Source organism: Solea solea, chromosome 13 (genome assembly GCF_958295425.1).
Source record: "Solea solea chromosome 13, fSolSol10.1, whole genome shotgun sequence".
Taxonomy (NCBI): Eukaryota; Metazoa; Chordata; class Actinopteri; order Pleuronectiformes; family Soleidae; genus Solea; species Solea solea.
The window spans coordinates 14,232,817-14,257,898 of NC_081146.1; the positions used below are offsets into that span (position 1 = coordinate 14,232,817).

General features: G+C 39.2%; 2 protein-coding genes across 3 annotated transcripts; both read left to right on the forward strand.

Moving 5' to 3' along the window:
* The first annotated feature begins 1,105 nt into the window (after positions 1-1,105).
* Positions 1,106-12,886, forward strand: gapdhs (glyceraldehyde-3-phosphate dehydrogenase, spermatogenic). The gene is made up of 11 exons (XM_058648297.1): positions 1,106-1,178; positions 8,310-8,371; positions 9,133-9,229; positions 9,423-9,529; positions 10,334-10,424; positions 10,516-10,634; positions 11,436-11,517; positions 11,632-11,783; positions 11,869-12,031; positions 12,200-12,297; positions 12,416-12,886. Exons 2-11 carry the CDS (start codon positions 8,343-8,345, stop codon positions 12,483-12,485), a joined length of 1,008 nt encoding a protein of 335 aa, XP_058504280.1. The 5' UTR covers positions 1,106-1,178; positions 8,310-8,342; the 3' UTR covers positions 12,486-12,886.
* Positions 12,887-18,206: 5,320 nt separating this feature from the next.
* tmem147 (transmembrane protein 147) lies at positions 18,207-25,082 on the forward strand. 2 transcript variants are annotated; one of them, XM_058646692.1, is made up of 8 exons: positions 18,207-18,365; positions 19,899-20,000; positions 20,409-20,478; positions 20,942-21,007; positions 21,121-21,257; positions 21,353-21,437; positions 21,710-21,831; positions 24,348-25,082. In XM_058646692.1, exons 2-8 carry the CDS (start codon positions 19,924-19,926, stop codon positions 24,466-24,468), a joined length of 678 nt encoding a protein of 225 aa, XP_058502675.1. In that variant the 5' UTR covers positions 18,207-18,365; positions 19,899-19,923; the 3' UTR covers positions 24,469-25,082. The 2 variants fall into 2 exon arrangements, with proteins under 2 accessions (XP_058502675.1, XP_058502676.1); XM_058646693.1 differs by having other exon boundaries at positions 18,279-18,365; positions 19,868-20,000.

Sequence of the window (25,082 nt, forward strand, 5' to 3'; positions counted from 1 at the left end):
CAGTGTCAGTGAGTGAGTGACCAGCATGCTAGCGATTAGCTGTGTTGGCAGTAAAGTATCAGCTGATGGGTGTCAGTGACAGTCATAGATGAGGACTATAATGTTCTTACTGTGAAAAATAAACACACATAATAAAAATATGTGTGTTGCAAAATCTGGATGCAAAATCAACACTGATTAGTGAGATTTTTAGCAGTGGTCAGCCACTACTAGAGATGTACGATATTTGACCTTTGACTATGTTTGTTGCTCATTACTACCAACTAAAATCAGAAGAAGAGCTGGTAATGGTCTGTATTTATATAGAGCTTTTCTATCCTTGATGAGCTGCTTTACACTACAGTTCTGTCATTCACCACATCTAAAACCTAAGAACATTTTATATCAGAAAATTACTTTTGATAACTACAGTAATGTTGTATGTTTTAAGACTTTTTCATAAGTGATATTATACAAAAAAGTGACTGCAAATTCTTTTTCTTGCGCCCAAATACGGACATCATTTAGTCTAATAAGCAAAATAAATAGACAAAAAAATAACAAGTGTAGAGGGCCCCAGCATAGAAGTCAAAGAGATAGCAGCTTATATAGCTTACTGTTGTAGTCAGTAGTCATATTGGCGGATATGAGTATATTGGCAGATGTCCAATAATACATTTTAAAGCCAATATGTTCCGTTAATCTCGTGCATCCCTGTGCACTACTAAAAATCTGTGACTTAATGATTTAATTTAGTCTAAAAGAGAGTGTGACTTTCTCCTGTACTATGAGTGCCCTTCTAAACCTCTCTGCTGCTGACTTATTCACCAGCCATCTTGCACAGGATGTGTGACTGAACAAGGACGTTGTCAGATTATGCAGTCTGAACAAAGCTCTATAGTCTCCCACTCCCTGTGTCTCCTATCTCTTCTTTGGTAAAACATAGCTTTAATCACGGCTCCATCATAAGAACGAAGTGTGAGGAGGAAATGCTGCACAGTCCACGGTTTCATCCTCCATTTCTCTGCTCTGTGGAGACACCGTGACTGTTTCCTCGTTCAGAATGGCTCCTCTCTGCAAAGGATATCATGACGTCACGTCGCTAGGGCGACCGTGCTCCCGGAGGCACGTGGCCTGTATAAAAGCGGAAGACTGAACTGAGAATTGCGCACACCGACTCCAGAAGCATCAGTCTCGAGGTAAGCTCCCGCAGCTTTTTTCATTTATACAACATTTTACCCTATGTTAACTAAACTAAGGGTGAGTGCTTCACTCTGTTGAGCTTTTACTCCAGTTCTCTGCATATGCACACAGAATACACACATTACAATTATACTTATTAAAATGATCATATTTTGTGACGCTATCCTTACTTTAAGCCTGAATCAAGCAGTAATCACTGGCCACACTGAAGATTTGGTTAATTTGACAACAACTTAATGTCGTAAAATCAAGAGGAGGAGAGAAGAGCCTACAGAAAACGTCAGGTTTGATAAAGTAGTCCCTTCAGCAGCAGCAGCAGGATACATGTTCTGTGTGCACAGCAGATGGCAGAGGATGGGAGGGGATGCGGCCATGGCCTTGCTGTGTGAAGAGGGATTGGCTGTTGTGTAATATAATAATGTGCTCCGCCTCCGCCTTGCATCATTTACTTTAAAACCAAAATGCGTTTAAGCTAAAGAAAAAAGGACGACGGTGTAAAGAAACATTTGAATAATAACTCGTGATGTATAATTCATTCATTCGGAAGCTTAAACGTCTCACTGGAAGCGGGAGACTGCCTTTGCTGCATCTTTGCGGAAGTGGATTAGTCTCCATGTTACGTAACGTCTCACAAACACGTACAGATGTATGAAATATGACCGCATTAATCACAACAGAATCCACAGAAGAAGAGAATGTATTAAATAACGTAATAGAAGCGTTGAGTTGAATTCCAAGTGGGTTTTTCTTCTTTTTAAATGAAAGGCTGATGTTCCGCAGTGTGATGAGGCGGTTTCACACCGCGTGAACAGAGGTGAAGCAGCTACGTACGTGCAGCCTCTCGTCCTCATCATGAAGTCTGCAGCGGTTGTACTTATGCCGCAAGTAGCGCCACTCGATTAAATAGGTGACAGACTGGTGCACAGTGATGTAACACACGAATAACCAGAATGTATAGTGTGTTGTTTAAAAAAAAAAATGTCGTCAAATGAATGAGACGTGTAGATGTTCTTCCTGTCTGTGACGCATCTCAAGGGCAGAGACAGGCCGCGAAGCGTCGCATGATTCTGCAGACTCCACGGACCTGTTGATGCGGTTTAAGAGGCCTGCCCTTTTTTTTTTATATATAATATTAATTCTAATCCGTAATACATAATTCTGCCAACCTGGACAAGGTGACTTGCTGCAATAATTAATTACCCATGTTCAGTAAATGGAAAAACATTAAGGGGTTTTAACAAAGCAATATTGCTAAGTAAATTTCACAAAGTTTGTTCACTACACAGTCATATTGATAATAAAAAGTAAAAAAAATAGTGCCCTTTATGTAAGTGTGGTGTGATGCAGCCATGTCGGGCCTTGTCTCTTCTGAAGGTCACCACTCTAGCTGAGGAAGGTCACAGCAGGCCCAGAGCTGCTCCTGTGGTGATGCTTCTCATCTTTAATATCTCAGATTATGTTTCCAGCTTAGTCTCTTTGTCTGTCTTTTTGTTCTGTCTGTGAGCATTATTACTCATATGTTGATTGGTTGATTTATTTTTAAAGATGTAAATTATCACCCTAAGAAGAAAGGATTTGATGTTGGTGATGTTCTGAACATGATTGAACACTGATTACTCGGGATTAAGCTGTGAGAAGCCATGTTTACACCAGTCGCATACCATGAATCAGCAGATTCTAATTTTGCACATTTACTGAACATAATGGTTTATGACTATAAGTGTCCATAGCACACACATATTACTACAAGTAGAAAGGGTTTTCTTTCTCCAGCAGCCAGTCTAGTCACTGAGAAGTTGCTGTGATTAATTTAAATGAGTTTTCAGGTTTTGTTGGTGCAGTTCATTCCTTTTGTCATACATTATCATGTTATTATCGTTTAGACACAGGTGTTTTACTTCCACATAATGCAGACGTTGGCTTGTTATGTCTCTAATAATGATTTTGTCGTTCACTCTTGTTAGTGCTGCAGGTCAGGTGTCAGTTAAATGTCACTGACTGGGAGTGACCAACATGCTTAGCTTTAGCTGTGTAAGGAGGAAAGTATTAGCTGATGGGATTAGCTGGATTTCACAGGACATGAACAACATACAGGATATGTCATTCCACGCTAACGTGGACTTGGCAATGACATTAGTTTTAGATGTGGACTTGATTCTCATGTTCTTACTGTGAGAAACGTGTGTGTGTGTGTTGCTCTGATGCCTGTCTGGGTTCAAAATCAGTACAGGTTAGTGATAATTTGTACCTCGAGGTTTTTATGAATTGTGACTAGCCTAAAAGGGAATGTGAAATTTTTTCCAGAATGAGTGCCCTTCTCGATCTTTCTCTGCTGCTGTCTTGTTCACCAGCCATCTTGCACAGGATGTGTGTAAGAGAGAGGGGCCTTCAGAGTGACTCAGCACTGCATTCAAAATCACCATAATTCAAGGGGAAAAAAACCCTTCAATAGGGAATGATATAACACTGTAGCTTTATAACCTGAGAGAAGAGGGAACGGCAGTATATCTGTCATCTGCTCATCAGACTGCAGGGTGTGTGTGTGTTGTTCAGTATTACCTCTGCAGAGTGGTCACGTCTCTGCAGTTTGATACGCCGCACCTTTTACTAATTCATGATCGTGTGTGGTGGTCCTTTTCTCGTATTGTGGGGACCTAAAGCCATATTAATATACATTTTAAAGTGAGGACACATTTAAGTTTAGGTAAGATAACCCAGGTATGTGTTGGTGTATTTGGCTATTATGCCTGCTTAGTAAGATGACACCTGTGGTCTTATGTGGGTGCGCTGGTGATGGGATGGTGACATATAACTGACTAGTTATCAGCAGCAAAGTGACATTGCCTCAGTGGCAAGACTAGAAAAAGGAAGAGGTATCCTGCTTCGGATTCACCCTGGGGTGGTTTAAGAAAAGAAAGCACCCAATTGGTTTGTTTGTCTGGCCCCTTGCCAATAAACTTGCTGCAATGGAAAAACACAGGAGAGAAAGAGGGTGTGACAGAGGACAGTTTGAATTTAGCAACCAAGGGTGAAAACAGAGGAAGGGAGTAGTGGCATAGTGAACATGAAAAAGTGAGGCTAGAATTATTCACTCATGAACTTCCTATCTATACACAAATGCAGGAACACTAAATAATGTGTGTGCAAACTAAAGTTTGACTATACAACTAGCATGTATAATAGAAATTAAAGAAATAAGGCCAGTTATTAAGCATGTTCTTGGGTTTAGTCTGTGTCTGTCTACTGATTATTACATTGTTATTACAGTGAAAAATGTTTGTTCTTTCCTCCATCAGATTTGGTCTCATTTTTACTTGATGCAGCCTGTTGTCTTTGTCCTTTTCTGGTCTGCTGATAATAAGGAATCTCTCTCCCAGTGGCCCACCCCCTCATATTGACATAAGCATGGTGATGCTGTCCTGTACCCACACTGGTGAAAGGCAGTGTTTGTGTGAGGGAAACACTTGAAAAAAGGGGAGTCACAGCAGTGGTAATTGAGGGGGGCCACACAGTGAAAGGGTATAGAGGACAGAAAAATAGGGTCATGCAGTTTAACGATTAGTTTGGGTGGTGGTGGAGAAAATGGCAGGGAGCTTTTATACTAATGGAGCCTTATACGCAAGTAGCAGAAGGCACTGACAAATATCATGTAAATTAGAGCAGGAAAAGGAGAATGATGAATGCTGAATAAAGACAGAGAATAAAAGTTGTGTAAAAAGTTTGTTGCAGGTTGCACTGCATTATTCAAACTATGATTGGCTGGTTCTTCACTTTCCTGAGAATGGAGATCTACATGGTAGCAATCTGAATAATGTATTAGCTCACATTGATGCAAGTGGTACTCACATCATGTCACATGAACACAAAATCTCAGTTAACTCTTTATGGCTAATTTAAATGCACTGTAATTGCCACGTTTAGTTAATCCAACAATAATCATCCCCATGGCAAAGTACATCAAAGTGAATCTGTGGTGGGGAGTAAACAGTCAGAAACATTTTAAAAGAGCCCATTACTGTTGATTAGAGCTGAAACAATTAATCGATGAATCGATTACTAAATTAATTGACAACTATTTTGATAATCACTTAATCGGTTTGAAGCTTTTTTCATGATTAAAACAAGATTTTCGATCTTTTAAGCTTCTTAAATATATATATATATATATATATATATATATATATATATATTATAAATATTTTCTTAATTTCTTTGCTCTGGATAACAAAGAAATCATTAAAACTGAATCATTTTGGTTTGTGGACAAAACAAGACATTTGAGAACATCATCATTTCCAGGTTTGTCGAAAACCGATCAACATTCTTTAAGGTTTTCTGATATGTTATGGACCAATCGATTAATCGAGAAAATAATCGACAGATTAATCGATTATGAAAATAATCGTTAGTTGCAGCTCTACTATTGATCATATGTCTGACCGTCTGCCTGCCTCTTCTTCCTACGTTTTAATGAGTGTCAGCAGACGCTGTTAACAACGTGCAAGTCCTCTGCTCTGCTCAGTGCCTCCTCTGTTAGCGGTCATCACGGAGAACACACTGAATTCTAGAGCTGATTGGTCGACAGTTAAAAGAGGCAGGACTGTGTAGTTGACACACTCTCAACACAGTTCAACGCACAAGGGAGTAGTGTCATTTTTGAAGTGATGATTTTATTGCAAACATGGTCCTCTGCTGGCTTACATTAAAAACCAGTTTGAGCTTCACCATACATGCATCGCTCACTATTTGCAGTGTTCAATTGAATGTAAGCTTTGTTTGTGGTTGTGCTTCAAGCGTTATTAAACGATTATAGTTCAGTGCACAGAACTATAACATTCTTGGAATTAATTAAAAACATTTTTAGGGTTAGTAATTCAGTTCTTCCACATTATTTGGTACTCACTGTAACTGAGGGAGGGAGGCTCTTATCGATTAGCCAAACCATCACAGTGCTGTGAGGCAGCAGTAATGGACGTGTAGGGGGTCATATCAGAACACATGCACCTGCCCTGACAGAACAGTGTTCAACACGTGCTTCACAGCCACTCGATGAGGTCCTTTATGTGGCTTTACTAATTCTGACCCAGTCCCATTTCCATTTCATTTGCCAAAAGAGGAGCCATTTTGTGTTAGAAAACCCAGGGCAACTGCTCTATTTAGACAAAATGGTGAGGTTCAGAGAGAGAGCAGAGTGAGTAAGGTTGGGGAAAAAGTACACAGGCACTGCAGGGGTCAATGCAGAGTTTTGTGAATACACAAAAGGTAACGGTGGGAACCAAGAATAAAGAACAGGAAAGAAATGTGAGAGCATGTTAAACAGTTTTCTCTCGCTCTCCGTCAGTGGAACACAAATCAGCTGTTTGCCCTGAATTAAAGGAACTACAAAGAGACACACAACAATCTATACTACATTAATTCACACCCCTGAAATACACACTACACAACACAGTTAAAACCAGTTCATAGATCAGACAGATGAAACTGTGGCAGATCGTCGATGCATTGCTTTTGGCAGTGTTGGAGTTACACCAAGACGGGACAAGTGAACACATTTATTATTTAGGTCTATTTGAAGTGTGCTCTCACAATGCATTTCACTGGGTTGACAGCCTTTACTTCATGCTGCCCACTGAGATACACGCATGCGCTCACACACACGCGAAACAGATAAGGAGATTGCATTAGTCTTAAATGACGACTAACTACTTTCAAGGACAATCCACACTGCCCTTATTTACCCTGCTGTCTCATATAGACACAAACCACACTACTGTTGAGTCAACATATGTGTTTACTGTATGTATCTGTATCTGTAGTGTTAAATATTATTTAAAGACACATCTCTATACATCATCTTGTGCTGGATATTTTTAGTAAAATGTCTGTGAGCACAATTTTTAATTTGACTGTCACACAACCACATACATCCTGTTTATTAGAAATGTTTGTTTTTATATAGAGAAAGGACTCACTTTTAATCCTATTTGATCATGGTGGTGACAGAGTCAGCAAAAGCAACATTAAATGGAAAAAGTTCAAAAGAGTTATGATTAATTTGGGTAAATGAATGTGTTTCTGTTAAAATAGACCATGAACAGCACAGGAGAGGAGGTGGTGAAGTTCAAGGCATAAATAGAGGAAGGAAACGAGTTGAACAACAATTGAATAGATAGGAGAGTGTGAAGTGTAGAAACAAGGCGAGTGTATATAAGGAAAACGAGAGCACAGAGGAGGAGTAAAGAGGTCACATAGTTGAGGCAAGGCCAGATTTCCTCTTTGTTAAGTCACCAGACAAGTCTCTGTTTGTTGCATCGCACATCTGCCATTTTTTTCTCCTTACTTGGTTTTCTCTCTGTTTTTTTAAACATGTCCTTGCATGATGAAGCACATCCCTGCTCTTGCAGCAGATTAAATAAGACGTGTTTTCTGCAGCACATTTTTCCATCACACTGAGGAGTTTGCTATTCTTACTTTAAGCCACAGTGTCAGTGATTGATTCATACAGCAATGTTACACTAACTTAATGCATCTTATGCCCACATACCACCGTGGTGTCACAGCCAGTACCACCAGTGTCCAGTGAGGCTACTGTTACCAATGTTTCTGCTTATTATAGAGACTTTACAGCTGACACTGCAAACAAAAGCCCCAAGAGTGTTTCCTGCTAGAATGTGCATAAACAAAAAAAGTGATGTAAGAGTAAAGGCAGAGGTGAAGACATGTAGTGAGGGTAGGGGAGGTCATACAATAACAGTGTAATGGGCAGTTGTTAAAAGACCACCTGATGCTTTAGGCCTGTTGCCGTTTTGTGATTGCAGTTCTGCAAAAGGGCGTATGACACGGGCATATGTAATTTGCCTGGATTTAAAGATCTAAATAAGTTAGCTATGAGCTTTTCCCACATTATGTGGTGTTATGACAGGGTGAAGAATAGATGATTGGAAAAGTTCACTAAAATAAAATGGTGCACTTCATAACAAAACTTAAAATTAAAAACTTAAATTACAACAAACACACACACACACACACACGCTGCAGTTATTTCTATTGTTGGCAACAGATGCATTTATTTGGATATTATTTAAGTATTTAATGTCAAATGTCATTGTTTTGTGTTTGTCTCCCAGGTAACTCCACACCCCAAAGCAGCAACAGCAACCATGTCAGACCTCCGTGTTGGAATCAATGGGTGAGTGAGAAACACAAATAGACGTGATGGTTCAGACTGATTTCAGGTTGGTAAATAGTGTTGTAGTGGCGGGCATGTATTAGTAACTCATATGAGAAGGGAAATGCATGTAATCCTAGAATCACAGTTCACACAATCTACTTAATACAGTTTGAGCAATGTGACAAAGAGTACTTTGTGTTACTGTGATATAAAGTGTGTTTCTCTTATACCCTAATAGCAAAGTAAAATATGTAGTTTACTGAGATGACATGTTAATAATAGGGGTGGAGGGGAAAAATCAATACAGTGAAATATCACAATATTTGTGTGGGCGATATATCACTTTTGAGACATCAAATGTCGATTTTCTTTAGCATATCATTTTTTGGTGCCAACCACCAAGTACATATAGTATTTGATTTCACAAATACTCATATCGTATAGTGACTTATATACATACAATTACCACCCCTATTTAATGATTTGGACATGTCGTTAAAAATTCTTGTACCATGTCTTCCTTGCCATGTATTAAATATAATCTAGCAGGGTTTTTAGTCTGAACCAGTGATGAAAGTCATTTGTTTTGCATTAATAATAGAAGTACAGTGGTAGTACAGCAGTAAAAAGCTGTGGTAATAATAGAGTTGAGGACGTTGTGATTTTGTTTTAGTATATTCATAGTGGATTCATAGACAAGTCTTTCCTATATTAGACATCCATTTCCTGCCATTTTCAGAAAATCAATTTTCTCTTTTTTTTGTTCCCCCTCACTGCAGCTTCGGTCGTATTGGCCGTCTGGTCCTGAGGGCTTGCCTGCAGAAAGGCATCAAGGTTGTGGCCATCAATGACCCCTTCATTGACTTGCAGTACATGGTGAGAAAACCTACTTGAATATACTCCTAATATACTACAATTAGATTGACATTGTGGAAAAAAACACTATTGAATCTAAGTTGTAGTAACATGTCAGAGCTGAAAATTAGTTTTTTCTCTTAAATTTATTTTTAATATGTATGAAAAATATAAGGTTTTCTGTCTAATAATCCATGATTCATCCGTCATTTAGGTCTACATGTTCAAGTATGACTCCACCCACGGCCGTTACAAGGGTGAGGTGTCCCAAGAGAATGGAAAGCTCATCGTCGATGGCAGTGCCATCTCTGTTTTCCAGTGGTAAGTGATGATAATAATGCTGCACAGATCAAATCAGGTATTAGTAGTACATTAATATTAGCTGAGAGGCAGCCATGCAAGAGTTCATTTAAAATGATTACACCCTAAATGTTACATCTTCAAGGTGATAGATATTTTACCATTAGCCATTTCCTGAGTGCATTGCTGGCAGTGGAATGAGGCTGTCTGTTGCCTCAGGCCTCATCCCTGTAGCTGTCACCTCCAACTCTTGTATTGGATCTTTTAATCCATCACATCCATGATGCCAGCCTCATTTCTGCCAAAAGGCTGTATCAATAAAATGGAGGGTTATACAAGAGCTAGGCTTCTTTCATAATGTTTTGTGAGGTTTCCCTAGCTGCTAAAAAGGTTGGGTCATTACTTCTGGAAGTTAGATTAGCTCCCATCACCCGTCACCTTTTCTTGCACTGTATGCAACTCGTGCATTTCTTTAAATTAATTCTGTTTACAATTAACGTTATGCTTTTAGGCATAACTTTATTTTAGTCTGCAGTCTTAAAGCAACACATGTAGGATTTGCTCTTGGTTTCTTTCTACAGTTGGTAAATAGTATTGTTTGTTACAGCTGTGGTTAAATACATGTTGCGAGACAAGCCAATAATACCAGTGAACTCTAAAGCAGGACTTCTAATGTGCAAACAACCATGTCTTTGGACTGGGTACAGTAGCATATGTTGTAGCATTTTATACAAATGTGATTTATTTTTCAAGATATTAGAAACAGAAACCAATAAACTATAATTATTTCATCATAAGCTGACTCTGATCTTTGTTTGACTCTAGTATGAAGCCATCTGAGATCCCCTGGGGCAGCTCTGAAGCCCTGTACGTTGTAGAGTCCACTGGAGTCTTCCTCAGTGTCGATAAGGCCTCTGTATGTCCATTTGCACACAAATCTGTACATTAAGTCAACACAAAGTGACACCGACTGTATCTAACCTGTGTTTCCCTCTTTACAATCGCAGAGTCACATCCAGGGTGGAGCCAAGCGCGTGGTTGTGTCTGCTCCCTCACCTGATGCACCAATGTTTGTCATGGGAGTCAATGAGAGCAAATACGACCCGTCCTCCATGACCATTGTCAGGTAAGAGACATTTTGTCTAAAGCGTGCATTCAGTATAAATAAATAAAAATGTGTTTTGTCAAAAACAAGGTTTAAATGCACTTGTTATTTCTCTCACTCAGTCAAAACAATAAAAAAGATCCCGTTTAAATGACTTTGCGACCCACTGTGGGATCATGGTCATTTCTTGTTTGGTTCCCCTATGCATTAATGCTTGATTGTGAAATGTGGTGCCAGGACTCACAGCAAACGAGCAATGAGCCTATCTACCTATCGGTCCTATCTACCGATAACGATCTTGGTCCGATACAGTCAATTTAGACCATTTATGAACTATGAAGCTGTTAACACATTTGTTCTCCAACCGTGTCACAAATGTTTAGAAAGAAATAAACAGTACAGTACATGCAATATGTAGGATTTTTGGATTGTATCAGATTTTACATTTGTATCCGTCCAATATCACAACCAGCAATTTCAACCAGTATAGGATGTATACAATTCGCATCCCTGTCATTAGTTATTAAATACACACATAAAAATTAAACTAGACAACCTACTGAATGTTTGCCTTTCACCACAGAAATTATAGCAAGGAGAAATAAAGCCACTAAGAGGCAATCTAAGTGATAAGAGTGTTAGAAATATGTGGGCCAATATAAGTACACTACGTAATATTCGTCTCATCGCTTTTAGATATTTCGATGCAGAAATATCACATTCTATATCTTTGAGGGAAGCGCATAATTGTTTTGTTTTTTTTAAATGTCTGAAAAACCAAACATGAGAAGGTATTTACTGAGTGTTGTCTGTCATTTTTAGCAATGCCTCCTGTACCACCAACTGCCTCGCCCCCCTAGCCAAAGTCATCCAGGATAACTTTGGCATCGAGGAGGCTCTCATGGTAAGCAAAAATTGGTTTGTTAAAAAAATAAAACGATTTGGCAATGTTTTTTTTCCAAATAAGAGTTTAGCAGGTTATATGTTTTTTAATGTGTGATAAATGACACTCCTGTAGACTACAGTCCACGCATATACAGCCACCCAGAAGACAGTAGATGGTCCCAGCTCCAAGGCCTGGCGTGACGGCCGTGGTGCCCACCAGAACATCATTCCAGCCTCCACTGGTGCTGCTAAGGCAGTGGGCAAAGTCATTCCTGAGCTCAACGGGTAAAGACGAGCACATTTGTTATCGGCACCTCAACTGTTGCAAGGAAGTGGAGAAAGACTAAAAACTATCTCTTTTGTCCTGTAGTAAGCTGACAGGAATGGCCTTCAGGGTGCCAGTGGCTGATGTGTCAGTGGTTGACCTGACATGCCGTCTGTCCAAGCCTGGATCTTATGCTGAGATCAAGGAAGCCGTCAAGAAGGCCGCACATGGGCCCATGAAGGGAGTGCTGGGTTACACCGAGGACCAGGTAACGCGCAATTTATTCACACACACTGCAAAGCAAATGCAGTACATGGCTGCAAGATGATAACAAATCTTCAGCCCCTTGATCTATGTGTCCTAGGCTAGTTTAGCAGTACTTGTATTGCCTGGCTGCATAATATTTGACTTGTACCTGATGTTTGTGTTTTGCAAGGTGGTTTCCTCCGACTTCATTGGTGACACCCACTCCTCCATCTTTGATGCTGGAGCTGGCATCTCCCTCAATGACAACTTTGTCAAGCTCATTTCCTGGTTAGTTTTTCAACATTTCCTAGCTTGTTCCATGTGTAAACAAGTTTTATCTTTTCAAAATTAATATTTTACTCACTCTTTCTTCTATCTATCCCTCCCACTCTGTCTTTCTCTCTAGGTATGACAATGAGTTTGGCTACAGCCACCGTGTCGCCGACCTGCTGCTGTACATGCACTCCAAGGAGTAGATGCTTCCTTATGAAAAAGGAAGTCAAGATAGGGACCACCCCCCACCATCTCCTCTTTTACACACAAGCCCCACCCATAGCCAAGTCATAGCATCACGGCCTTTAGCTCTACTACATTATATGTAGTCAGCAGCAACAGCGTGTTTGAGTGTTCTGTTTTTATCCTTTAATGATGACAATATTGGTCAGTGGCAGTATTTGTGTCTGTGTGCCCCTCTCACCTCCCTTTGCAACATTAGATGTGTCGTTATGAATCTTTACTATGGTAACTACTGTATCCATCTCCCTGTTGGTGTGTTTGACAGGATTAATCACCAGTGGAAGGAGGAAGGTGAGAGGTAGAGCTACTGTAATTCCACTTTAAGAGTAAAGAGACAAAGAAATAAAACTTTACAAACTCAGTTTCCTTGTTGTTGGAGTCCATTTTTTGTGTCTGATAAAAAATATAAAGTGCATACAATGGTTGGTTAATCAATTCTAGAACTATAAATCACTGAATTAAACCTCCACTCCTAAAGGGTTGCAAATGCAGGTATTGTTGGAACTAATCTGCTTCTAAAATAAATGATAACAATGCTACGTTTTGATGTAGAGGTTGGAGACCTAAAATCAATTGCACATAAATGTACTTTAAGATTGTTAAACTGCTCTGGTAAATAAAGCACATGAAGTCAGGACATATACATTGATTTGAAGAAGACGCCTCTATGGTGCTTCTAAACATCTAGTTATTGTGACACATGCCTTACCTCTTGTACATGAAGATGCTGCACTGTAACTAGGTATGTTTAATTAAACCAAAATTGAGCTTAATGTCACGATTTTGCACTTTCCTTTTACTTCTCTACAATATAAAAGGCATTAGTGAAGGTTTTATTTGACAAATTTAGATAAAAGCCCACTATTAAGCAGACTTCTCCCTGAACAGGAACTTGAGAAAAGATTTGTTTTCTGCAGTGCCACCTACTGTTTAGTAGATCCTACTGCAATATACTGTAAACATGGGTGAAATTTGACTTTGACATACAGTCCCTTGAGCTGTTGCTAGTCTTCCATCCATCCATCCCTCTTATCCTACCGCTTTATCCTCAACATGAGGGTGACGTGCTGTATAGAGACAAACAACCATCCACTCTCACACCTACAGTCCACTTTACCTAATCCTCATATTGCATGTTTTTGGACTGTGGTAGGAAACCAGAAAACCCAGAGAAAACACACACACACACACACACACACACACACACACACACACCTGTTGCTCGTCTTGTTTTAATAATATACTATTAAAGACAAGTGTGGATCATAGCCAAGGCTGTATTTAGTGGGATATCTTCACATTTCAGAATTAAAATCAGTTGGAAAAACAAAGATACTAAACAAAAGAGATATCAGATAATCAATCCAAACTACCTTTTGAACCAGGGAGATGAGGTGGTGAGTCCTAACCCTCGGAAAGATCTAACTTTTTATTTAAAGCTCAGTGATGCCTTACTATGTACAGTGCCTTGAGATCATGTGTGTTGTGATTTGGCGCTACACAAATAAAATTGAAGCATATCATTTGAATGAATTACATCACACTGGAAAAAAAATAGGAGTAGTTGGGTACACAGTGGTCAGCCTTGGCCATCTCTGGACAAAGAAGATTCAAATCCCAAGTCATTTGCCTGAAGCCTGATTTTCCCATCCAAGCGTGGATGCTACGAAGTTTTGAATCTTGAAGATTTGCATCAATCTTGCAAACGCAGTGAAGCAAAGACTTTCACTAGACCTAGGACTGGATTTGGGTCTGCTTTGTTTTTCTAATATCCATTTTGTTTTTCCAACAATTGTCTCATTGTTTACCGTGTGTTTGTGCAATGTATAGCCCCGTCCTTCACAGACTTATCTGTAGTTTATAGTTTTCCTTTTATTGAACTCCTTTAATGGATGGAATGGCTCAGTGGAATTATTCATGTGCAAGAAAACATATGGGCTCTTGGCCTTTTTTCAGAGGTATGTTAATTTTCCTACCCTTTGACGTGTCCTTCTGACAACTGTTCTGTCATTGCCAAATCAAGCACAGATTAAATCTTAAGGACAGGTGTAATATTAAGGTGATACAACTGATGATGTTGCAGGAGAGATATTGACACACATCCTCTGTGCTGGAAGATTACTGGTTATGGCAATAAAATACACATGTTTATATTCCCATGTTTAGATTAGTACAAACATAAAATGTACAAGAATATATATATATATATAAAAATATAAATATATATATATAAATATATATATAACAAAGACTTCAGGAAGACCTGAAATGCGCCACAGTGAGTTTGAAAACAAAAATGGACACAGTAAGTTTGACTTTAAAAATACAACTTCATATAATACTACAATCACAAATCCATATTGACTGTAAGAGCAGGTGTGCACAGGTATACAGGTCGTCTGGATCTGCTGAGGTGAGGTGTGTCTTAAGTGGGAGGGACCAGGTATATGCATTTATTAAAAGAACTGAGTTGAAGCTCCACTGACCACTGACGGGGCTTACAGGAGTTGCAATTGTGTGACTGATTTAAAAGTGAAGACAAGACCAGTCATGGGGTTAAAGAGCAGCTCCAAACTCACACTGTCCTTGCTGATCATAGCTGCTCTTTGCATGGAGGTTCTTCTCATGAAATACATTTACTATCCACAAAGAAAAACGTGGACAGAGGCAAGACTTCACTGTCAGAGGAAGCACATTGACCTCGCCACTTGGGAATCATTGAACCAGTACTCGCTGAGACAGTGGCTGAGGGAACAGACCAACAATCAAGTGTGGATTGGCCTACATCGGGACCCTGCGGAAGACTCAGTCTGGAAGTCGATAAATGTACAGTGAGTAGCCAGTTTGAGATCACATTTATGCTGATTTTAAAATCAGAGGAACACAAATTAAGTTAATACTTGCAGGTTGCAGAGAGAGACCATAAGTGCTGTTCAATAAATGTTTGCTTATTTCAATAAAAATGATAAAACTGTTATATTCCTATATATCAGATGGACGAAAAATAAGAAAATTGCCCAAAAGATATCGGCAACATATATCAGCCGCCACCCGCACCGATTTCTAAAGATCGGCATTAGAAAAAAAATAAAAAAATACAAAACATGAGCACCCTCTATTTAATATCTGAATGTCAACAACATTGCTACACAAAATATTGTTGATTTTGTTTTTAGGGTCCAAACACACGAAGTGTGAAGGATCCTATTGTAACTGAAAGTTGTGAAAAAAAAAATTGTTTTGTGTGTTTTTTCCAGAACTGGAGAAGGGCTTTCAGGAGCCAACCTCACACAAAGCAGCCACTGGTATAAAGAGCAGAGTGGTCACTGTGCAGTTATAGGACATGATAAAATGTGGCACAGTGTCCAGTGCTCAACAACATCTAAAGTGTACTGTTCTGTAAATGACAAAATTAAAAATCACGGAGGTAAGATGAATTGGTACAGTGCATCTCGGTACTGCCACCGAAGGAATAGTAACCTCTCCACCATCACCACAACAAACAAACATGAGATAAATAGCTATGGTTGGATTGGACTGTACAGACAGGCTGAGAACAACTGGACCTGGATTGGAAATATGTCATCTATGTACAGAAACTGGGCACCAGGTGAGCCACTCACCAAAGACTGTGGCTCTGTTGATCGTGACTTTAAGTGGCACAGCAACGAATGCTCCAAAAACATGAGCTTTGTCTGCTATGATGACAAGCTGGTGGTAGTGAATGAGAACAAGACATGGGAGGAGGCCCTTGCTCACTGCAAGGGCATCAAAGCAATATGTGAAAGCCCCAAATGCAGGCTCTTGTATAACAGCGGACATTTGTATAACTCCAGCTACATCAGAGAGAGGATCCACAAAGCCACAACTGACGAGGTTGGATGATGGGAGTGGGATGGGGTTACACATTAGTACATAAGAGAATTTTTTTTTTTTTTTTTCCCCTCAACATACTACAAATATTCCTCTCTATTGACTCTAATGAGCTGGGATTAGGATTATGAGCACCCACACTGCAAGCATAAAGATCTTTGTTTATTTTATGAGACAGTTCTTAGAGTCCTGTAGAATTAAAACTACACAGCACAGAGTTAATGACTCGCACAGTGTTATCATTCTGGAATTATTGAGCAGAATGATAAGCAGCTTTTAGATAACCAACTAAGAGGAATACATTTTACCTAACCTGGTGGTAGTGAATGAGAACATAAACCATTTTTTTTTTCATATTTATGAATGAAATGTAATAGTCTGAACTTTTTAGCTTAGAATTTTGAACATATTGTATAATAAAAAATGCTGTTCATTCAATGCCTTTGCATTTATAATTTGCTCAAATCATTTTATTTGATTATGTAGCAAAGTTTTGCAAAAGTAACTGTATTTCAAATGTCTTATTTATTGTCCATTATTGCTCTGAACTTTGTGTTGTGTTGCTTCCTCAGTTAAGCAAGCCTAAGATGATCTAAAGTTCTGAAAGTGTGACAGTGACATGTAACACTTGCCTCATGTCTTGCCTCAGGTTTGGATCGGCCTACGTTTCCTTGGAGGGCGGTGGTTGTGGATGACAGAGCCGAAGCTGAACGTCAGCAGCATTCAGCAGAAGCTGAAAGTCCAGGAGACACTGCCACAGTGTCCATCCATGGCGAACTGTGGGGCACTGTCCAAACATGACACAAATGACACAAACAACTGGATCATCAGGGACTGTACAGAGAGAAGAAACTTTGTCTGCTTGAAACAGCGTCTGTGGAATGGGGCTTCTTGAGATTTTAAGGGTTCCATAACATTATCGGAATTTGTTTTGTGTGTAGCTGACTGAGCTTTTTTCCTACTCTTACCTCTATTTTATTGCTATTCATGTTTTTTGTTCTTCAGTCTCACACAGCCTAAACTGTAACTACAAAAATGTATAAATAAATAAATACATTTTCACAAAAAAAGGCTATGCACTGTACATTATAAGTAACTGTCAGTTTGTAATGTAGCGTGTGTAATGTCTTAAAGGCCCAGTGTGTAACATTAAGGTCAGTGTATTTCAATAAAAAATGTTATGTTTTCGTAGCTTTTGAATAATTCATGAACATTAGGCAAGGGCCTTGCTTTATAGAGGCTGAGATTTTGCACAGCAGACAAACCGGCCATTTTGTTCTATTTAAGCAAAAGCTTAATACACAATTGAAAAGGCATGACATGCAGCATTTTATGGGAGCTTTAGGTCTACAAGAAAACCCTGGTTGTTACTGTTGCACTTATTGTAGATATACAACAGGAGGAAAATGAGCATGTTATACTTGACAATTTTATATCAAAATATCAGTCTTCCATCAATTTGTGATGAAGCAGTGATGTTGACATGTTTTATCAGGAAAAGTAACAGGGTTAATGATGGCTCTTTAGTTCATGTAAGTCAGGACAGGTGTGACAGTGAACCAGAACCAGCATACACCATGTAACTGATAAAGCTAAATGGAACTCAGCCATCTTTAATGTGATTATTTACACATGTTATTTCACTACAGTGACCTGTCAAAATGGCTGCTGTGCAAAGGGTCCATTCCTGTAGTGTTTCACACATACTTACATCAGTTTTCGAATATCAGGGGCTTCCTGTATGCGTAGCACGTGTGAACCAGACTGTATAATGTTGATAAGTGTGAATGTTAAACACGCGACTCTAAATATTGACAGGGTGAAGAAAAAAACAATGTGCAAGGTTGAGGTGCGGAACCGTTTTTGAATCGGTGACACTTGTCGGAAGGATTTCGAGGTGGAGCAAGGCGCATTTCCGATTGTCACTCAACGGAATTGTATGAGTCTCTCAGCTTTTCTCATACACAGTAAGTGTCGACATTTAAAGTCTCCGTTTTAGATGCTAATGTGTGGCACATTTCACCGTGAAGATGAGCTGTGTGTCTCATCTCCGCATGGACATAAACTGTCCTCACGATTTTAAGAGCTAGCAGAGTTAGCTGTAGCTGCGTGTCCTGTGTCCACACCGACGAACGACATTGCAGTCAAGCTAGCTAATGTACAGATCATTAATTTGCTTGATAATATACGGTTAAATGTCTTTGTTTGTGGATTGAAAAAAGTAAACTCTTGAATTTGCACCGAATCATCATCATCATCATCATCATCATCAACTTGAATCGGATTTAGTATATTTAATTTTATTTCAGACCCGTGTCTGAGGAAGTACAGCAGGTAACTGTCACTGATAGAAGCGACCTAACTATTATGAGAAACGTTGTTCTACAAATTCGTTCATATTATTTCTCGCCTCTTTGAAAGGTAACTTCTACAATGTTAAGGATATTCGAACTTTTATTTGTTCATACTCACGGTTAAGACATTTCAGCATGTTTGGACGCTGCATCAGAGCTGTATTCTCTGTATTTTTAATGGAGCTGAGCTGCCACACACACACCTGATTCATATCAGCTAATTAAAGTGAACAGAGGAAAGGTATTAAAGGTACATTGCACCCAAAATACTACTGTCTATATACCTGTAGTTTTAAATGTAACGCTTCCTCATTCCACCCAAAATATTAATTTGTGTTCTTAAATTTCTAAAGGTTTATTCCACAAAAATACTCAAAATTCCACAAAAGTACAAGGTTTGATCCAACACCATTGTAATTCATGTACATTTTAGTTTATTTATACCTTTTCTAACTACTTCAATGCCTTTTAAATTCATGTACATTTCAAACTTTTCATGCTTCAGCCGCTTGTTCATACAAATTCACGTACATTTCAAACTATTCATACAACTAAAACTGCTCCAAGCCAGCAGTTCAGTGTAGCTGCAGCTTGGACATTACATGGCAATTCCACTGCAATTTTAAAGAAACAGTTATTCAATAAATCTGACCTATAACACAACAGTGATGGGTCCAGTATTGTACTGAACAGGCACCAAACCACTATTGCTAACATTTACACAGCTTGTTTCTGCTTTTACAGAAATTTTACAGAAAAAGCAAGTTATAGTATTAAATACAATTGATTATTATTATTATTATTATTATTATTATTATTATTATTATTTTTAAATAGGGCAGCTTCAGTCATGCTTCAGATCAACGTGTAATTTGTTATACATTTTAAACGAGATGGAGCATAACCATATGTGACACCATCATAGTATAATTGTTATGTTTAAATTAAAAAATGAGAACTTAAAGATATGAATTGTTTCATTTATGAACTGCATCATTTCATCCGCATTTTTACAATACAACTATTTTATGATTGGTTATGTTCATTGAATCTGGTAAGCCAGTAAAATGTATTTAAAAAAAAATGGCCTGTCAAATTTTAGTAACATTACAAAGATTTTGTTTTTTCTCTCTTTCTCTCTTCAAGGAGCTGACTTCAGTGACCAGGCATTATGACCCTCTTTCACTTTGGAAACTGCTTTGCTCTGGCATATTTCCCTTACTTCATAACATATAAGTGCAGTGGCTTGTAAGTGTCAGTTTGAAACTGGTGATGTGCCACCATGGTGGTAAAAAATGATTTGACTGTGTGACAGAAGAAGGGAGGGGCTGGAAGAAAATGGCTGTGATTATGGTTTATGGTGTATTCTCATGTTGCAGTAAGCAACAGATGCTTAGAGACTAACTGTAGTATTAGTTAATAATCTGCTTAGTATGGTCAAGCTCTGGGGAGGTTCACATAATCCACTTAGAACTGTGTAGTGTGGTCTTGAATGTGGCAGCGCTTTTGCTAAACAGAACAATGTTGACTTTTCTTTGAATGATATGGTTCAGATATCTTCACACATGCAAATGTCTGACTTATCTAAGTGCATTCTCTACCTCCTTACTGTACAGTCCTACCATTGACCTCTGTGTATTCATGTTCAACATTTAGATCAGAGTACAATGCCTTCTGGAGATGTGTCCAAGCGGGTGCAACCTACCTCTTTGTCCAGCTATGTAAGGTGAGTAAGCTTCATTTTTGTCTCCCACCGTGCCTGGAATAAAACTGAAAAAGTGGAGACAGTGTAACTCATAAAGCACAAACAAGAGAGAGCATTCAGAGAGCACAAACTTCTGCCAGATGTCACTCAGTTTCCCTCAGTGTTAATACACCTCCATATATTGCAAGGTTAGCAGTTGTTTAAAAAAACAAACAAAAAAACCCCCACTAAATTCAATTCAATTACATTTTTATAGTGCCGATTCATAACATACATGATCTCAAGTACCATTAGTTCAATCATCTTTAGCCATAACCTACATCCCCAGATAATCCGTACTTTACTTTTTGAGTTATACTGCTCATGAACACACACGCAGACAAACAGCGCAGCTGTAAGCGAAACCCTCCTTGGCACAGGTAAATGTAATATTGTTGGCTACCTTGGACATGAATGTAAGTGGGCTTTCACTCCTGTGTTTCAGATGCTGTTCTTAGCAACATTTTTCCCCACTTGGGAAGGAGGAGCTGGAATTTATGACTTTGTAGGGGTGAGTGTTGAGCTGAATCATGGTAACATCTGAAATGAAGGTCTACACAAGCTGTCAGATTTACACTGACGGCTTGTGTAGGAGGCAGAAATATTGTCATGTATGTCCTCCAGGAATTTATGAAGGCTACAGTGGACCTGGCAGATCTGCTGGGCCTCCATCTTGTGATGTCTCGTAATGCTGGTAAAGGAGAGTATAAGATCATGGTGGCTGCCATGGGCTGGGCAACAGCAGAACTTGTCATGTCCAGGTGCGCAGTTACACTCATTGTACAGAGGAAACATTGGCTTCATTTATATACATTTATATATCAAATCTGACTGTGTTTGCCCTGTTTTTCTTCAGGTGTCTCCCTCTGTGGGTGGGAGCCAGAGGGATCGAGTTTGACTGGAAGTACATCCAGATGAGCTTTGACTCCAACATCAGTTTGGTTAGTAGCTGTTGTCTACTCCTCATTTGTGGATGCTGTCCATGACCTTTATCTATTCTGTTTTCATTTTGATCGTCACTACATCCTACAAAGATGCCATCATAATTAAGATTTTCATTTACTGTTTTTTATATTTCACTCTACACATTGATAGCAATTACCCACTGAAAATATTTCAGCAATAGCATGTTCAGAAAAAGCTGGATATTGAAATAATAAACGTTTAGGTCTGAAGAATGCTGAAGATCTGTGATTTTTATGCCTGTATATAGGTCCATTATATTGCCATGGCGGCAGTGGTGTGGATGTTTACACGATATGACCTTCCTAAGAGCTTCAGACTGCCGGTCACAGTGTTGTTGGCTCTTTGCGTCTACAAGGCCTTCCTTATGGAGTAAGTACTTGCACTGAACATTAACATGCAGACACACTGTATATAGCACAGATGGACTCAATAGTGTTTCTGCATTGTCTTGTTTTTTTTAATATAACTGTTAAAATATATACATTTAGAGTCATTGTGTGACATTTATGTTTATTTGCATTGCTTAGAAGTCTCTATGCTAAGTAAAGATATTGCATTCTGGATTTAGTTCCTTTATTAACAGACAGAGTGTAACACTCCTATCCGAGAACCCCTGAGGGTGTATTTATATGCTTGTCCATCTACCTAGAGGCTGCAGTTAGCTTTATAAACTACATGGTGGCACTATTTCACAGCAAAAGTAGGAGCAATAATCCATCCATCCATCTTTTGCCACTTTACCCTCCACATGAGGGTCGCAGTGGCCAATCTCAGCTGACATAGGGGAAGACTCCATGGCTCAATATAAATATATAAACATTCATTTACATAATCTCAATTTGTATGTACATGTCAGTTGCTTGATGATAAAAAGTATTATTAACATACATGTGATATACTTTAAAGGGGACATATTATACCCTATTTCCCCCATTAAAATAGTTCCCTGGTGTCCTAATGAACATGTCAGTGACATGCCTTGGTCAAAATACCATAAGGATGAAGCACAATAGCAGTTCAATAACCCTGCTAAACCCGCCCCCGGTTTCTGATTTGTCCTCTTTACAGCGCTCACTCGCTCAGCTGCTTCTCGTCTCCCCCTCCCTCCACTAGTTCTCTGACAATATCAACATGGCAGCATGCGCAGAAAACAGCGAGAGTGCCATCACAGGAAGAGACGTCCTACATAAGGATCGAGCCGAACAGTGCCGAACTGTAAATCAGTTAAAAACACTTAGGGACAGCACAGCTGATCGCCACCGGATCAGACCGGTGACTGTATGCTCCGGAGCTGGCGATCAGTTTAGGCAGCTCGCCGCTCGCCGCTGGCGATCAGCGGTGGCGATCAGCTGTGCTGTCCCTATGTATCCATGTGTATCCATCGCCAGTGGCGAGCGGCATAAACGGCCGCTGTATGTGACTGTATCAGACTGAGTCTGTGCTCCGGTCATGGAGGACGTACTGAACAAATATTTTTAATTAGGACGTGTCAGAATGGTTAGTTATGAGCTCCATTTGACCTTTTCTTAAAAATGTGTGTGTTTGTACGTCGGTGAAATACGTTCGCTGACTAAATACGGCGACCGCTGGCCGCAGTCTGATGCGAAGTGGTGCGAACACACGTTTACTGACTTTATCCGGAACATTAGCTTCATATATAAAATCCTCTGAGGCTGGAAGTTTGTGTAAAACACTGTGCTCCACTGTGCAGCCACCAACAGCACACTTGTCCCTCCGCGTTGACATAATACCGCTCTTCCTCCCTCGCCTGCACTCTCGCAGGGTGGAGCTAAGGTGGAGCTCTCGAAGTAAACTTACTGGTGGGCGGTAACATTCGCGGTGAAATGCGCATGCTACTGTCATAAGCGCAGGGAATTCAACATCGAGTGTTTTATCGCCTATACTTACACTAAGGGGGACCACGAAAACATGACGGAGTATTCTTTTTCCACACTTTGGTGACTGGTAGGGCCTCCAGAGTCCCAAATATAAGTATTAAAATGGTTAAAAAGTTGATTTTGCATAATATGTCCCCTTTAAAGTGTTGTGTTAAAAAGGCCAGGCTGTTTCTGTAGTTTTGGCGCCCCCTTGTGACCAGTTCATAGATACTGTTTAGTTTTAATCAGGCATGTTTATGGCCACCTAAAGCTAGGACCCATGCCTCTAGTGGATGTTAAGAAAAATGGGATTTTGTTCAAGTTCTCCCTCTCAATTGTTAATCACTATGTGTGCGTGCATTACTAAGTAAGTGTCTTAATATAAATACTTATTTGTGATTATAGGTTGTTTATGTGTGTTATGAATGATGCTAATTGTCGTATTTTGAACTTACTTTATATTATAACCTCAGCTAATTTGCATAGCACAGAAGAAACACCTGCATGTCATATTTAGTTTATTTTCTGTCTGTATTTGTATTTGCAGAAACCACACATGTTCGAAGTAAACACGTTAAAGACAAAGAAAGACTGGTTTTTGCTCAAATAGACAATATTATGTTCTAGCCGGACATACAGCAGCGGTTATCTACCCCACAAAGTTTTTATACCAGCCAAAATAGTTTTCATGTTGTGTTACATAAAGAAAAAGAGACTAATGAAATAGCTTGCAGATCATTTAGTTGAACTTCCATTGTGCAAAATGAGTGTGACTGTGCTGTCATTATTTGTGACTAGAGTTGACCAGTTTATCATCAAAATACCATCATCAAAATCATGCATGTGTAGGATTACTGGATTTTAAATTTAAAAGTATGAGGAAGTGGAAAATTCTCTGATAACTTGTGTTTTGTGATTTATGTTTGACCAAAGACATGAGATCTTTGCAATGTTCTATTTTGTTTTTTGAAATTGTTGGTTACATTGTGTTTTTGTTTGAACCTGCAGGTTGTTTGTCCACATCTTCCTGTTGGGCAGTTGGACCGTGTTATTGGTCAAAGCTGTGTTGACTGGTGCCATCTCTCTCTGCTCGCTGTTTCTCTTTGTCACTCTGGTCCACAGTAACTAAATAACGCGCGACAGCCTGGGATAAGCCTTCAACAGTCTGTGTGGTCCAGAGTGGACTGTGGGTGGTCATAGACCAGGAGTTGACCACTGATACCATATCAGTCTTAGTTTTGTCATGCAGTACTCAGGACTGCTATAAATGCTTGTTATTTGAAAGTTGGACTAATCTGATGTACAGAAAGCAGACCTCAGTCAAGTCGGCGAAGTAACCGGTTCTTCCAGTTGGTTTGAACTGCCTGTTTGGTCCTTAAATGGAGAACAAGCATTTGGTGTCTATCTTTGTGTCCTCTCACTAAGCTGTTTTGGCTTGTCAAAAGGTGAATTTTGTATCTTAATGACCACAAATGAAATTAGACTTTATAAATAACACTTTTTCTTAGTATGTGTTGACAAATGAGCCAGTGTACATGCTTAGAATAGATGGTTGGTTGTGTATGACCGTGAAAGATCTTTAATAGTCAGTTATGTGTATTGATTTATTTATGTCTAAATAAATAAGAAGAAAGTTCAAATTCAATTGTAGAATGATTGTAATAATCGAGGAAATTGTGTGAACATTTTTAAGTTGAACTCAAAAGCATCAGCAATTTCAATAAAAGGATGTTAAAGTGTAAA